Here is a 15,568-nt window from a genome sequence, read left to right as displayed (position 1 = left end):
TGAAACATGCAGAGAGCTTATCTTCTCAATGATCTGGATGGAGGTGGCATCTGAAGGTGCTACTTGAGAGACTCTGTAATTGTGGAATATGACTGGAATGTTCCTCAATAATAAAATCAGCCCAAAAATCTACAATTTAAATACGTTCAGTTTCATTCATCCCCATGTGGGGTATTTTTTTCCACCATCTGTTTAACTGCCATAAATGTAAATTATGTCAAGTTGTTTAATTTATTGTGTTTACTTATTTTCTTATAAACATTGTTTCGTTTATGGGTAGGAACCAAGTTACATTCCGTGTTGCACACAGTCACATTTAAGTGACGCAAAAGGGTTAAGAAGCTAGAAGATGCCGTAAATTAAAGAAGCCATAAATAAGTTGTTAAAGGTGAAAGTAAGCTGTGAAGAAGAGAAAGAAAAAGTTGGAAGTGTTTCGTGTTAAGTTTTGTTCTAAAGCAAATTTATTTCCTCACGTTTACGTGCAGCCAGCGAGGTACGTTTAACTGTAACTTTCTGTTTTATTGTGCATTTGTCAATTTTAGTTTAAATGTTTATTTGTTATATTTACATTGATCATTCTGTACATTTATGTAATGACAGTTTGACGGTGGATTTATGGTGGATTTAATGGTGGATTGGCGGAGAAGTTTAACAAAGGAATAAATCCATCTGTGACTGATGAACCGCGGTGTCGTGTATTATCTGGAGGGAGTAAAAATCTGAATTCATTTATTTCAATTAAAGGGAAAAAAAAAAAAAAGTTAAATTAACACAACTAATTCATTCAACTAATCACCGTCCCCACATACTGCTCCCCGGGCGCGATGGTTAAAAGCAGAGGACATGTGTCGTTGTGTCACCATGTGCTGTGCTGCAGTCTTTCACCATGATAATCACTTCACTTTCAGTATGTTCATCACGTGTTTAGCTCATTTTTGGAACTGATGAGATGCTTTTGCTTCCCATGTTGTGGGCTGAATCGGAGCTTGTGGTGAAGGCACAGGATGCGGAATCCTCACCAGGGCACAATCTCTAATAATAATCCAGCTTCTCTGCAGGTTCGAATGCACAGCCTCATGAATAAATGATCCGCTGCTCTTCTTCTGGGCCGTGTGGCTGACTGTCGGCGGATGATTTATATATATTTGTCCGTGTGTGTGTGTGTGTGTGTCAGTCAGGCGAGGGAGTGACAGATCTGCTGCTTTTAAGTAAAAGATCCATGTCGGCGGCCCTATTAGTTCTGAGATTCTGAGCTTGAGAGATAAGCTCTCTGTGGTGCTATCGGTTCCCTCAACTCAGCAGAGGCAGTGATTTAAAAAGAGAGACGAGCAGCACTGCAGATATCAGCCCATCAGCCCACATTCTGCAGGACACGACTGGAGGTCACATAATGGGGGGGGGGGTTGGAACTGAGTACGTAGGCTTTTTATTTTAATGACTGTGATGCAACATTTTAATCCCACACATTTTATCACAGGCACCTGAACAGCAGGTCCAAAATAGCGTATTTCATAGGAGGAGTTCTTGGTTCTCCAAGAATCCGGGCAGATGCATCATGAAAGAGCCTCTTACAAATACACTTCCCCCCCCTTTCTGAATAATAAAATCTTCCACGCTTTTAGAAATACGCGTGTGGAGAAAACACCCGCTGAGTTCAGTCTCGCTTGAGGACTTATTAAAACAATCAGCAAAGATCAAACATGCTCCACTCGTCTTTCTTCTGCGGTGTTTGCGGGGGGGGGAAAAAGAAAAAACTTTTTATTGATTAGGAGGAGGGAAGAAAATCGGACATTTTTCACAGCATCAGCTCATCATCTGACAGCGTTCCCATGGCACTGAGAGAGGAGGAGGAGGAGGAGCAGGAGGATAGAACACTCAAGGCCACAGCTACACCGAGAGCAGTTACACACACTGTACATCACTGTAGAAGCTGCATTCTTCCTCTCCTAGAGATGGGGACTCGGGCGGGGCCACAACACGTAGTTCTACTGCTACCCTCTGCACTGGGATTGGTGAGATTGTCCACATTCTCAGTCGACTGCTGTCTTCGTGTTGCATGTCGAGCTGCAAAATGGCCGTGTGGATTCAGCAAGTCGAGCTGAAAATCTATTTCAGCACCCACTCGCCTAAAGTGAACACAAAGCGACACCACAACGTGAACAGTAAACGTTAATCATGTGCAGCGGCACGAACACACACTTTTGTTTTGTTCTGGTAATGCTGAAGTGAACAGATAAGTCAGCAGAGAGAGAGAAATGTACAAAACTCGTATCAGAACGTGGCCAGTGAGACACAGATAAACATTCATGCTCACTGCCTGCCATCTTTGGCTTCGAATCTCCTGTTTTTGTCCTCGTAGAAAAATAATTGTCTCTTTAAGACCAGTCAGTCACGTCCTGGGTCTGTGGGGGCCCGTGGTGCTGTGAAAGTGTGTGGGTGGGGTGGGGCAAGGGACCGTAGTGGTGGCCCTAGGGACACCCACAGGGGTCTCCGCAGGCGCGCTTGAGGTCCCAGAGTGAGCGCAGCTCCTCAGCCGTGTGCTGCGGGGATGACAGCATGTCCACGTAACATTCCTTCTCACAGAGCCAACCAGAGTCCTGACCAGAGCAGAGCAGAGAGGAGGCTTTACACTTATAACAATCAGGAGACACAACAGACAAAATACAATATACAACCCTGCACAATAACCACAACACACACCATCACACCCCTCATTCATCATAAACAACCCAGCACAATAACCACAACACACATCAAACACACACCATCACACCCCTCGTTCATCATATACAACCCTGCACAATAACCACAACACACACCATCACACCCCCCGTTCATCATATACAACCCTGCACAATAACCAGAAAACACACCAAACACACACCATCACACCCCTCGTTCATCATATACAACCCTGCACAATAACCAGAAAACACACCAAACACACACCATCACACCCCTCGTTCATCATATACAACCCTGCACAATAACCACAACACACACCATCACACCCCCCGTTCATCATATACAACCCTGCACAATAACCACACACACCATCACACCCCCCGTTCATCATATACAACCCTGCACAATAACCACAACACACACCAAACACACACCATCACTTTACTTTACTTTATTTGGCAGACGCTTTTATCCAAAGCGACTTACAATGGGAAGACACCAGCAATTCTCGTTCGATTTCTATAGAATATCAAGTATACAAACTAAGAGCCCTGATAAGGCTTAGACTTGTCATTGAAGAGCATGCTCGGAGAGTGTTGGGTGCTAGACTAAGAAAAATTATAATGTATTTATACATTTTGTATTTGTTTGTTCAATGTGTATGCATGTGTATGTGTTAAATTTGTCTGTAATATTTTTGGAATAAGAGGGTTTTCACCTTCTTCTTAAAAGTGGTGATAGTCTCGGCTAGTCGTGTGGAGGAGGGCAGGTTGTTCCACCAGCCAGGGACAACAACGGAGAACAGACATGATTGGAATCGGAGACCCCGTGAAGAAGGAATTTTTAGTCTCCTTTCGTTTGCCGATCTGAGAGAGCGTGCAGGAGTGTAGCTAGGTAGTAGTGTGTTGATGTAGGAGGGCGCAGTTCCATTTACAGCCCTGTAGGCAGCATCAAGGATTTGAACTCAATGCGAGCAGCTACCGGGAGCCAGTGGAGGGAGGTAAGAAGAGGTGTAACATGGGTGTATTTTGGCTGATTGAAAATGAGACGGGCTGCCATATTTTGGATCATCTGGAGTGGTTTTATGGTGACTGCAGAGGTTCCAGCCAGGAGAGAGTTACAGTAGTCGAGTTTGGAGATGACCATTGCCTGGACGAGGAGCTGCGTAGCCTGTTGTGAGAGAAAAGGCCGAATCTTGCGAATGTTGTAGAGAGTGAACCTGCAGGATCTGGAGATCGCAGCAACATGATGGTTCAAACTCAGTTTGTTATCTATCCAAACCCCAAGGCTTTTTGCAGATGCCGTGGGTGTTAACAATAGCGATCCAATTTGAATTGAAAGGTTTTGCTGAGGAGAATTGTTGCCCGGAAAGATCAGAATCTCAGTTTTGGATAGGTTGAGTTGGAGGTGTCGCTCAGACATCCATGCCGATATGTCTGAGAGGCAGGCCGAAATTTTTGTTGCTATAGTAGCATCTTCTGGTGGGAATGACAGATAGAGCTGGGTGTCATCAGCATAAGAGTGATAGGAGAAGCCATGTGATTGGATGATGTGACCAAGTGAGCGAGTGTATATTGAGAATAGAAGGGGGCCAAGGACAGAGCCTTGTGGAACCCCTGTGGTTACCCTAGAGAGGACAGATGTCTCACCTCCCCATGATACCTTGAAGGACCTGTTGTAGAGATAAGAGGTGAACCAATCTAGTACGGTTCCTGTGACTCCTAAATCAGAGAGTGTGGTGAGAAGAATTTCGTGGTTAACTGTATCGAAGGCAGCAGATAGATCAAGTAGGACAAGGACAGATGATCTGCGGGCAGCTCTTGCAGCACGAAGGTCGTCCATCATTGCCAGGAGGGAGGTTTCAGTAGAATGCCTGAAACCAGACTGAAAAGGGTCAAGAAGATCATGCTTGTGGAGAAATGAGGAAAGTTGAGCCAGGACTGCTCTTTCAAGAATTTTTGAAAGAAAAGGAAGGTTGGAGACTGGGCGGTAGCTATCCAGTAGAGATGGGTTTAATGTGGGTTTTTTGAGCAGGGGAGTAATGACAGCCTGTTTGAAAGCAGTGGGGAATGTTCCTGTTGTGAGTGAGGAGTTTAAGACATGTGTCAGAGCAGATAATATGGTGGGCTGTATGGACTGAAGGAGGTGTGAGGGGATTGGATCCAGGGAGCAGGTGGTGGGGTGACTAGACTGGAGAAGTGTAGACACGTCTGATTCAAAGAGGGGAGTAAAGGAAGACAGATTCCTGGTTTCAGAGGTAACAGCAGGACGGGGTCTGGGGTTAGGTGGTGAGAATTGTTTGCTAATGTCAGCCACCTTTTCTGTGAAGAAGGTGGCGAAGTCTTCAGATGAGAGAGAAGTGGAGGGGGGAGGGGGTGGAGGATTCAGGAGACGGTTGAAAGTCGAGAAAAGTTTTCGAGAGTCATTGCAGTTGTTTACTTTGTCCTGGAAGTATCTGGTCTTTGCTGTAGTTACAGCAGCAGAGAAGGATTTTAGGAGAGATTGATACTTATTAAGTTGAAGCGGGCACTTGGATTTCCTCCACTGCCTTTCAGCTGCTCTAAGGTGGGACCTGTGGTGACGAACCTCGTCAGAGATCCACGGTGAGGGTGGAGTCGCACGTGTTGGTTTTGAGGTTAGAGGGCAGAGTCTCTCGAGGCAAGATGTTAGTGTGGAGAAAAGGATGTCTGTAGCACGGTTAGTGTCCTGAATAGAGAGGATGTCTAGGGGGGAGAGCTCCGAGGAGACAGCGGAAGACAATTGAGTAGGGCAGAGGGTACGGAGATTACGGCGAAATTGTGTTAAGTGTGAGGTGGGTGTGGTGCGTGCCAGGGGGGCTAGACTGAAGTGAATAAAAGAGTGATCGGATAGATGTAGAGGAACGACAGAAGTGTTGGCTGTGGAGCATTTGCGTGTGAGTACGAGATCTAGTTGTTTTCCAGCTCTGTGCGTTGTGGGCGTGCAGAGAAGTGTAAAGTTGTAAGCAGAGATGAAGTTATGGAAGTCAGTAGTTTGTGGCTTGAGGAGATCGAGGTTGAAGTCTCCTAGTAGCACAAGGGGCAGTTCCTCATCTATAATTGAGGAGAGAGTTGTGTCTAGTTCCTCTACAAAGTTCCCCAGCGGACCTGGAGGACGATATACAGCAACTATGGACATTTTTACTGGGTGTGTAATAGTTACTGCATGGAACTCAAAACTGGTTGTTTGAATATCAGAAACGGGAGTGAATTTCCAGTCCTTGGAAATGAGCAAGCCTGTGCCCCCTCCCCTGCCAGTGGGGCGGGGGGTATGAGAGAAGTAGAAGTCTGTGGAAAGGGCTGCAGGTGTAGCGGAGTCATGGGGGCGGATCCAGGTCTCAGTCAGTGCGAGTACTTGGAGATTTCGTTCTGTAGCAAAAGCAGGAATGAAGTCTGCTTTGTTGACTGCCGACTGACAGTTCCACAGTCCGAACAAGTACTCAGGGTGGCAAGATGAGGCCTGGGAGAGTGTGTGCAGGTTATGTGTGTTGCATGTTCTGTGTATATTGAATCGAGGAGGGCGCCTGGAATGAATGAGCGGAATGTTCTGGATGGACATGATTAGCAAAAAGAAGTAGGAGAGGAGCATGAGTGAAGTTACCTGTATTTTGGTTTTACTGCTCGGTAGAGTCGCGCAGGACGAGTCGCAGGTCTTTACCCAAGTGGGTCTTCACACAAGGGCTGACGCTACCGCGCGAGAGTAGTACCACAAGTACAGGTCAAATTGTGAGTGACTACAGGTGCGGTCCACAGGTAGTGGAGTTGACTATAACCCATTTCACGACTACGCAAGAGTGGGCGTGTACCTAGTTCGGGTGAAACTGACGCCGATTGACAACAATAACGACAGCGAAAGCTAATACATTAACTTAGCTCGCCTAGTCACGTCAACAAAAACACAAGCATTTCTTAAAAACAAGCTACCCAAGACAGAGTCAAAGTTTATTTACTCACCTCTACAGAGAACCGCGCGAGAAAGATTACCGATCACACCCCTCGTTCATCATATACAACCCTGCACAATAACCACAACACACACCATCACACCCCCCGTTCATCATATACAACCCTGCACAATAACCAGAAAACACACCAAACACACACCATCACACCCCTCATTCATCATAAACAACCCTGCACAATAACCACAACACACACAATCACACCCCTCATTCATCATATACAACCCTGCACAATAACCACAACACACACCATCACACCCCCCGTTCATCATATACAACCCTGCACAATAACCACAACACACACCATCACACCCCCCGTTCATCATATACAACCCTGCACAATAACCAGAAAACACACCAAACACACACCATCACACCCCTCGTTCATCATAAACAACCCTGCACAATAACCACAACACACACAATCACACCCCTCATTCATCATATACAACCCTGCACAATAACCACAACACACACCATCACACCCCCCGTTCATCATATACAACCCTGCACAATAACCACAACACACACCATCACACCCCCCGTTCATCATATACAACCCTGCACAATAACCACAACACACACCATCACACCCCCCGTTCATCATATACAACCCTGCACAATAACCAGAAAACACACCAAACACACACCATCACACCCCTCATTCATCATAAATAACCCTGCACAATAACCACAACACACACCATCACACCCCTCGTTCATCATATACAACCCTGCACAATAACCACAACACACACCATCACACCCCCCGTTCATCATATACAACCCTGCACAATAACCACAACACACACCATCACACCCCCCGTTCATCATATACAACCCTGCACAATAACCAGAAAACACACCAAACACACACCATCACACCCCTCGTTCATCATATACAACCCTGCACAATAACCACAACACACACCATCACACCCCTTGTTCATCATATACAACCCTGCACAATAACAACAACACACACCATCACACCCCTCGTTCGTCATATACAACCCTGCACAATAACCACAATACACACCATCACACCCCTCGTTCATCATATACAACCCTGCACAATAACCACAACACACATCATCACACCCCTCGTTCATCATATACAACCCTGCACAATAACAACAACACACACCATCACACCCCTCGTTCGTCATATACAACCCTGCACAATAACCACAATACACACCATCACACCCCTCGTTCATCATATACAACCCTGCACAATAACCACAACACACACCATCACACCCCTCGTTCGTCATATACAACCCTGCACAATAACCACAACACACACCATCACACCCCTCGTTCATCATATACAACCCTGCACAATAACCAGAAAACACACACCATCACACCCCTCGTTCATCATATACAACCCTGCACAATAACCACAACACACACCATCACACCCCCCGTTCATCATATACAACCCTGCACAATAACCACAACACACACCATCACACCCCCCGTTCATCATATACAACCCTGCACAATAACCATAACACACACCATCACACCCCTCGTTCGTCATATAAAACCCTGCACAATAACCTCAACACACACCAAACACACACCGTCACACCCCTCGTTCATCATATACAACCCTGCACAATAACCTCAACACACACCAAACACACACCGTCACACCCCTCGTTCATCATATACAACCCTGCACAATAACCACAACACACACCATCACACCCCCCGTTCATCATATACAACCCTGCACAATAACCACAACACACACCATCACACCCCCCGTTCATCATATACAACCCTGCACAATAACCTCAACACACACCGTCACACCCCTCGTTCATCATATACAACCCTGCACAATAACCTCAACACACACCAAACACACACCGTCACACCCCTCGTTCATCATATACAACCCTGCACAATAACCACAACACACACACCATCACACCCCTCGTTCATCATATACAACCCTGCACAATAACCACAACACACACCATCACACCCCCCGTTCATCATATACAACCCTGCACAATAACCAGAAAACACACCAAACACACACCGTCACACCCCTTGTTCGTCTAAAAACTAAAGAACAACAGCAGCACTGAGTAATGGCTTAAAGGTCCCCTGATTGAAAAATCAGTCTTAGTCGTCCCCTAGTATTATATCTAAAGTTTCCACAATGTTTGGCGCAGACGGGAAGTTGTGTCTGCGTCCAACAAATCTCCTTGAGACTATATAAAGGGGTGAATTCCAGATCCGACCCTCTGAGCTGCCACTCTCTGAACGGAGAAGAAGAAGATTCCCCTATCGCCATTTCTAGCCACTGCAGGACCATGGACAGGCTAGGGGAACTCGCATTGATGTTAAATTAATAATAGCGGACATTTACATTTTAATTCTGAAATTATCACAACAATACTCATTGTTTTATCACCTATATGAAATTAAACTACGTGTATCACATTTCGATAACGAAGGCACAACATTTTTTGTAAAAATTGTGCCACTGTGGGAAAATTGTAAGGTACACATGAATCGCCCACAGAGTAACGCCACACCAAAGAGCCCAGTGCTCACACCGACCACACACGCACACACACACACACACACACACACACACACACACACCGCTTTCAACCCACAAATTATATTTGACCTCCTACGGTCATAAAAACAGAGTCGCACCCATCATTCATCACGTAAAGCCCTGCAGAACACGGGTTCTGGGTGCTGTTACCTGGTATCGGGTTGGGCCGACGGCAGCCATCCATATGCCCATGCTTACATCCTCCCCCTGAAATAAATCACACACACAAACACACACACACACAGCCCTTGAGGCCTTTTCACTGCACACTAGTTTGTCTGAAATCATTTGTCAAAAGCGTGGCATGTCCTGCCTGCCCAGAGGGACGTACCTGATAGGCTTTCAGCTTCTCCGCATTGCTGGCCAGCCATTCCACCAGGTCTCTGGAGACCACGTAGCCCGACCCGCAGGCAAATGCCGGGTACGCCGGACTGGCATATTCCAGCTCCTGCCACTTCCCAATACGGTCTACCGCCCAGCTCTGGCGGAAGCTGGAGTCGGGAGGGTCAACAAAGACTCGTTATTTCCACGGTCAAGAACTTCCCGGCTTCATGCCACATGCTTACTTACTTCCCCCACCAGAAGTTTCTTCTCCTCAGCCTCTTGTTGTCGATCTTTATCAGCACCGAGTCCACGTCGATGTAGCAGTCATCGTCGGTCTTCAGCAGCAGGCTGAACTGGCCGTTCCTCACCGACCTACCGCAGCACAAGAGCACGCCGCTTTACGTAAAAGCTCCAAACCCGGCGAGCCCCGCCTCCCCTCCCCTCCGACTGACCACTTGTAGAACTGCAGCAGCTTGGAAGGGACGTTCCTGTAGGTGTCCACCACGTCCACAAACACCAGGTCCCCGTGCCGGAGGCTCTCCTCTTCCAGAGCCCAGTCCTCCTCTTTCAGCCGGGACGAGTGGGACCGCAGCCTCTCCGCGCGGCCACGCAGCTTCTCCGCCAGAGCCTCCGCGTCTACGCGCAGGGGGACTTCAGTCATCCACAGACGATAATTAACACCACGCGCGCTCCGCTTGGACCTTCCGCCTCACCGTAGACGGAGAACATGAATCCACCGGCCAGTCCGGGGAAGCCCAGGGCGTTTCTGTGTGGCAGCGTCCCCTCTTCAATCTGCAGACACAACCCCAGCGTGTCGGCAGAGGGACATTATTCAAGAAAACAACACGAGACGCACGCAACGCACCGATCGCAGCTGGAGGACTCCGCCGCCGCGGTTCAGATGGACCCTGGAGGCGTTGATCGTCGTCAGACCAGCCACGTCCTGACTCTCCCACAGCAGCGTCCCTTCAAAGCCCTGCGTCACACAGTAGTTCAGGCGTAAAAACACCGCCATTGAAGACACACTGAAGATCTGGTTACAGTGGTATCGGTAGACGTGTGGAGCTACCAGGCAGCGGGTCACAGTCAGGTGCTGATGTGCTGAAAAAAATGATCTGAGAGACTTTAACAAGGACCAGATTGTGATGCTAGAAGACCCATCTCAAACCCAGCAGGTCTTGTGGACCGTTCCTGGCGTGCCGAGGCGCTGGTTCATTCTGTCCGACTGTCCCATCCTCATAGTACGTGATGGCTGCACCACGCATCAACAGAAGTGAAAGGTGGGATTCTTTTAGATCATTATCAAATGGAGATGCATCAGGACGCCCTGTGGGAAGAGGTCAAGCTGGGTGATGTTCTGCTGGGAAACCTGACCTCAATCCAATCGAGCATCTGTGGGATGTGCTGGAAAAACTGAGTCTGGTCCATGGAGGCCCAACCTGACAACGTACAACTTCTGATGGCTTGGTACCAGATACCACAGAGGTCTATGGGACTTCATGACACTATTTTTCTGGGGGCTGTTGTGGCTGATTGTGCGCTTCCATCAGCTCGTTGTTCTACCAGAACCTCTCACCTTGGGCAGAATGAACCGTTCCACAGGTTTGTACCACACGCCATTCGCGCTGCTCCCAGGGCTGAACGTGCTGAAGCGTGCCGTCACCACCGCCTCCTACACACAAGTGACAGCGGTGACACTCCGTTCACACGAAAGTAGGAACTGTACACATTTATTCCACACCACTGAGGCATTACTTCTGGAAGAACTCTCTGACCTTCACATCCTTCCAGATTAATCGTTTATGCTGATAACCAAGATGAATTCAACAGATTCAATATTCAAAATTGATGTAACACATTGAGAAACTGACCAATGAAAAATTCAAATTTGAATTAAAAAAAAAAAAATGCACAGATTCCAAAACCTTTGATGGTTAAATAACAACTTTAGATTGAATATTCCTGATGTAAAAGGGGCAGCGGTGGCCTAGCGGTTAAGGAAGCGGCCCCGTAATCAGGAGGTTGCCGGTTCGAATCCCGATCCCACACAATGCTCCCCGGGCGCCTGTCATGGCTGCCCACTGCTCACTCAGGGTGATGGGTTAAATGCCACAGGGGGGTAACACACTCGCCAATGAACCAGAAGACCCAGGTTCAAATCCCACTTACTACCATTGTGTCCCTGAGCAAGACACTTAACCCTAAATTGCTCCAGGGGGGGACTGTCCCCTGTAACTACTCATTGTAAGGTGCTCTGGATAAGGGCGTCTGATAAATGGCATAAATGTAAATGCAGAGGACAAATTTAATTGTGTGCACCGTGTGCTGTGCATCACATGTGACAAACACTTCACTTTATTATTATTACTATTAAATCACAGGGCTGCAGATGTGGGGTGGTAGTAGCCTAGGGGTAACACACTCGCCTATGAACCAGAAGACCCAGGTTCAAGTCCCGCTTACTACCATTGTGTCCCTGAGCAAGACACTTAACCCTGAGTGTCTCCAGGGGGGGACTGTCCCTGTAACTACTGATTGTAAGTTGCTCTGGATAAGGGCGTCTGATAAATGCTGTAAATGTAAATGTAGATGAGCACCAGTCACATCCTGCTGGAAAATGAAAAATAGAAATTCCTCCTCCCGACTGCAGCAAACCGATCTTTGCGGAGTTTACGTCCGAAATCCCACAAGACGGACTTCCTGAGCCGAAACTCTGAAATCGTCAGTGTCACAAATTTGCATTTCTTCTGAAGCCATTATGCACCTTTTTCTGCCCACAACCCACCAGCCAGCCCGGCGGAGACCTCGGCATTTTCCACTAAGGCCTGGAGATGAACGTGACGCCCGCGGCAGCGCATCCACAGTGGCAGCGTTTCCTGTTTTTACATTTACAGAGTAATAACCCGGCCGCCGCTCCCCGCTGAAGCTAACGTTTGTTTTTCCAGAGAGCTGCGACGCAGCGGGGTCGCGCCGACTCAAAATTAAATTAATAAACGGAGACTTTCAGACGAAAGATGGAAATTTCAGCGAAAGAAAACGAGGGTCTCCTGTACCTCCTGGTCCACCTGGAAGAGCTTCACGCTCACGTTCCCACGGAACTCCTGCCGAGGGCTGCTTGAAAAGACGCCCAGCTGCGTGATGACCACCGGGTGGAGGACTTTGAAGTCCAGGCTGATGGTGGAGACGTCGGCGGGGAGCAGAGCAGAGGATTCTGGGACTTCGCTGAGGATGGCCATCTCCTCCCCGGGCGCTGAGGAAACCAAAGCAGAAAATCGACCGAGTCAGCACCTGGGTGGGACCAGACGTCTTTGAGATAACCAGTTAGGAGATGATGGGCGTGGCCTCCCCGCCAGGCTCTGAATTAGTAAAGAGCTGTTCATTATCCAGGCGGTGGATGGAAGATCGGAGGCTGAATTCGACCGCCTCCACCCCATGCATCAGACTACAGCCAATTAGCCTCCGCGGCGCTGGGAGCGACAGGGACCGAGAAGCTTTTCGGTTCCCGTGGAGGGAACGTGGCAATTAACGCGTCTGGAAATCAACACAAGAGGATGAAACCAAATCAGCCTAAATCTGGAAATCTGGTAAGCGGAAGTGATGTGTTAAGTGCTGCCGTGAGCAGCCGGACGGCGCCTCCCGGCTCCGGGGGAATCACATGCCCAGACGGAAATGGCCCCGCCCGACTACTTTCATCACCAGAAAACCCCAGTCGCAATTTACAGAACCCAAGAGACGTGCAAACATCCCAAAACGTTCCGGAAGAATTGTTCATGTCAGGAAGCACTGCGCCACGCTGCCTCTGCTGATATGCTGCGAGGTGGAGAAAAGCAAACTGGAAAGAAGTGAGTCGATACAGCAACACGTGGTCAATTTTACTGCAGTAAAACAGACTCGCCCCCCCCCCCAGGCAGCAATGATGTTGAAACTGGTGTTTAGTCCATTTTCCTCGGTTTAAGGATATCAAAAGTGCATCACAGATAATTTTTATTGCGTCTAATTAACTTGGTCACGAGCGACATTTTTAGTAATAATCAGTGGGTTGCGGTACCGGGGAGGTGGTAGCCTAGAGGGTAACACACTTGCCTGTGAACCAGAAGGCCCAGGTTCAAATCCCACTCACTACCATTGTGTCCCTGAGCAAGACACTTAACCCTGAGCGTCTCCAGGGGGGGACTGTCCCTGTAACTACTGATTGTAAGTCGCTCTGGATAAGGGCGTCTGGTAAATGCCGTAAATGTAAATGTACCGGACTCCGTAAGGTTCAGCAGGGTGCATGAGTAGGGATCCTCCCGGTCCTCCTCCGGCACAGGGCAGCCACGCTTCCCGACGATGAACTTCACCAGCACTCTGAAAGCATGACAGAAACAGGGCCATTTCAGAAGCTGGAGTGGCAACCGATGTCTGGGGGCTGCGCCATTTAAAAATAAATGCGGAACGCCGGGGACGGTCAGAACGCAGGCGCTGCACAGGGGGGAGAAAAACAACAATTACAGCCGTGAGTCCTGAAACATTCATTCTGAAAACAGAAAAGCGATTTCATACAGACCGGCTGTGGAAGTCGGGGTGTCCCCTCAGGTACCCAGACCACGTGTCCCTTATCGCCTGTCTGAGGTCATGGTGGTGCCTGGCAGACAGGACCCCCACCAGCAACTCGTGAGTAGACGGCCCATCTGGTGAAAGAAGAAGAATTAGGGCGAGTTCCTCACAAGTTACTGGTGACGTCACTCCAGCGTGCAGATGCGTGCTGCGATTATGGACGTGATGACCTCCGTGCACCGGCACCGACGCCCACCGCGCTCAGCTGCGGATCCACCGGCTCCGAGTTTCCGCTCAGACCGCGGACCGCGTGCGTGCGTGCGTGCGTGCGTGCGTTAACAACACGTGAAAACTTACAGAAAGTGCGGAGCTCCGCCGCGTACCTGAAGCCTGGAGACCCGGCGGCGCGCCTCTGTCCGTCCGCAGCCACAAATGCGCCACGACGGCGAGCGCACAGGGCAGCAAGATCCACGCGAGGCTGCGCATGGACGTGCTGCAGTGGAGGAGCCGCCGCGCCGCTCCGCGCCGCTTCCCTCAGCCGGACACGGAGCCTCAGCAGCGGCAGCAGCATCTCCGGCGCGGCCGCCTCATGTCCGCCTCCTGCCTGCGATGACGACGCACCGCCAGCAGCCAATGACAGGAGAGGGGCCGGGCTACGGGGCCTTCTGGGAAATGGAGTCAGGAGGGAGGCGGAAGTACCCGTGGCAATATGGCGGAGCGATGGCAGCGTTAACTCGTACATGTTCGATGCAGTAGTTTGAAACAGAAACCTCTGGATAATATAGACTTTTTAAATGATAGGGATACACATTCATAAAGAGAAGACTAGGGTTTACAATCACCGAAAATCCGCAATACGGATAAAATACCATGCCAACGATATACCGCCAATTCCGCGATGCTCGAAATAACTTTTCTACCATGAGATTTGTGATAAAGAATAATCCTCCAAATTACGATTTCAAAATGTAAAAGATGATCAAATGATAAATGATTATTTATTTATGCATTTATTTATTATTATTAACATTCATTTATTAATATAGTTTTAGAGATAAAGTATAATTTTTAAGTATCAGAATGTTTTGTGGTTGCCTTTTCTGCATATTTACGCATTTTACAGGTGCAGAATATGAAAACAGATAATTATAATAAAGGTTATTGAACATGATCAAATTAGCATAAAAACTGAATCTACATTATTGTCCATGGTCTAAATTCACAGAACCATAATATTCTGTTGATCATCTTATATGAAATATAACACCTTTTAGAATCGCCTATTGTGAATATCCATGGCGGTAATAAAAACTAGCCAAAGATGTAAATAGTTAGAACACATTAACGAAGGCCAATGAGAAGAAATGATTATTGTCATGGCCCACTTCAGCCACAAGGTGTCTACGTTCCTCAGATGTTCACAAGGCAGTTGAAGGATCCTCGTTCAGTGGGTC

General features: G+C 48.2%; 1 protein-coding gene across 3 annotated transcripts; it reads right to left on the bottom strand.

Moving 5' to 3' along the window:
* Positions 1 to 828: 828 nt before the first annotated feature.
* Positions 829 to 15,559, bottom strand: b3galnt2 (beta-1,3-N-acetylgalactosaminyltransferase 2). Of its 3 annotated transcripts, XR_003750559.1 has the most exons (13): positions 14,472 to 15,559; positions 14,125 to 14,248; positions 13,825 to 13,925; positions 12,632 to 12,828; positions 11,155 to 11,250; positions 10,444 to 10,554; positions 10,292 to 10,370; positions 10,031 to 10,214; positions 9,825 to 9,950; positions 9,586 to 9,745; positions 9,405 to 9,461; positions 2,315 to 2,597; positions 829 to 2,126 (listed from the first exon to the last, which is right to left on the bottom strand). XR_003750559.1 is itself a non-coding variant. In XM_028989538.1 (12 exons), exons 1-12 carry the CDS (start codon positions 14,854 to 14,856, stop codon positions 2,469 to 2,471), a joined length of 1,749 nt encoding a protein of 582 aa, XP_028845371.1. In that variant the 5' UTR covers positions 14,857 to 15,559; the 3' UTR covers positions 829 to 2,468. The 3 variants fall into 3 exon arrangements, 2 of the variants coding, with proteins under 2 accessions (XP_028845371.1, XP_028845372.1); XM_028989538.1 differs by having other exon boundaries at positions 829 to 2,597; XM_028989539.1 differs by having other exon boundaries at positions 830 to 2,597; positions 14,498 to 14,711.
* Positions 15,560 to 15,568: the final 9 nt, after the last annotated feature.

The sequence above is a fragment of the Denticeps clupeoides genome, chromosome 8, assembly GCF_900700375.1.
Source record: "Denticeps clupeoides chromosome 8, fDenClu1.1, whole genome shotgun sequence".
Classification (NCBI taxonomy): domain Eukaryota; kingdom Metazoa; phylum Chordata; class Actinopteri; order Clupeiformes; family Denticipitidae; genus Denticeps; species Denticeps clupeoides.
The sequence above is the reverse complement of the archived record's forward strand: the minus strand, read 5'-3'. Positions and strand labels throughout refer to the sequence as shown.

Bases quoted from the DNA above. Each gene is read 5' to 3' on its own strand.
- b3galnt2 (XM_028989538.1), bottom strand. From the start codon at position 14,856: ATGTACGAGTTAACGCTGCCATCGCTCCGCCATATTGCCACGGGTACT. The intron at 10,371-10,443 runs GTGCGTTGCGTG...TTGTGTCTGCAG, and splicing joins GAGTCCTCCAGCTGCGATCG to ATTGAAGAGGGGACGCTGCC. The intron at 9,951-10,030 runs GTCAGTCGGAGG...GTGCTGCGGTAG, and splicing joins CTGCTGCAGTTCTACAAGTG to GTCGGTGAGGAACGGCCAGT.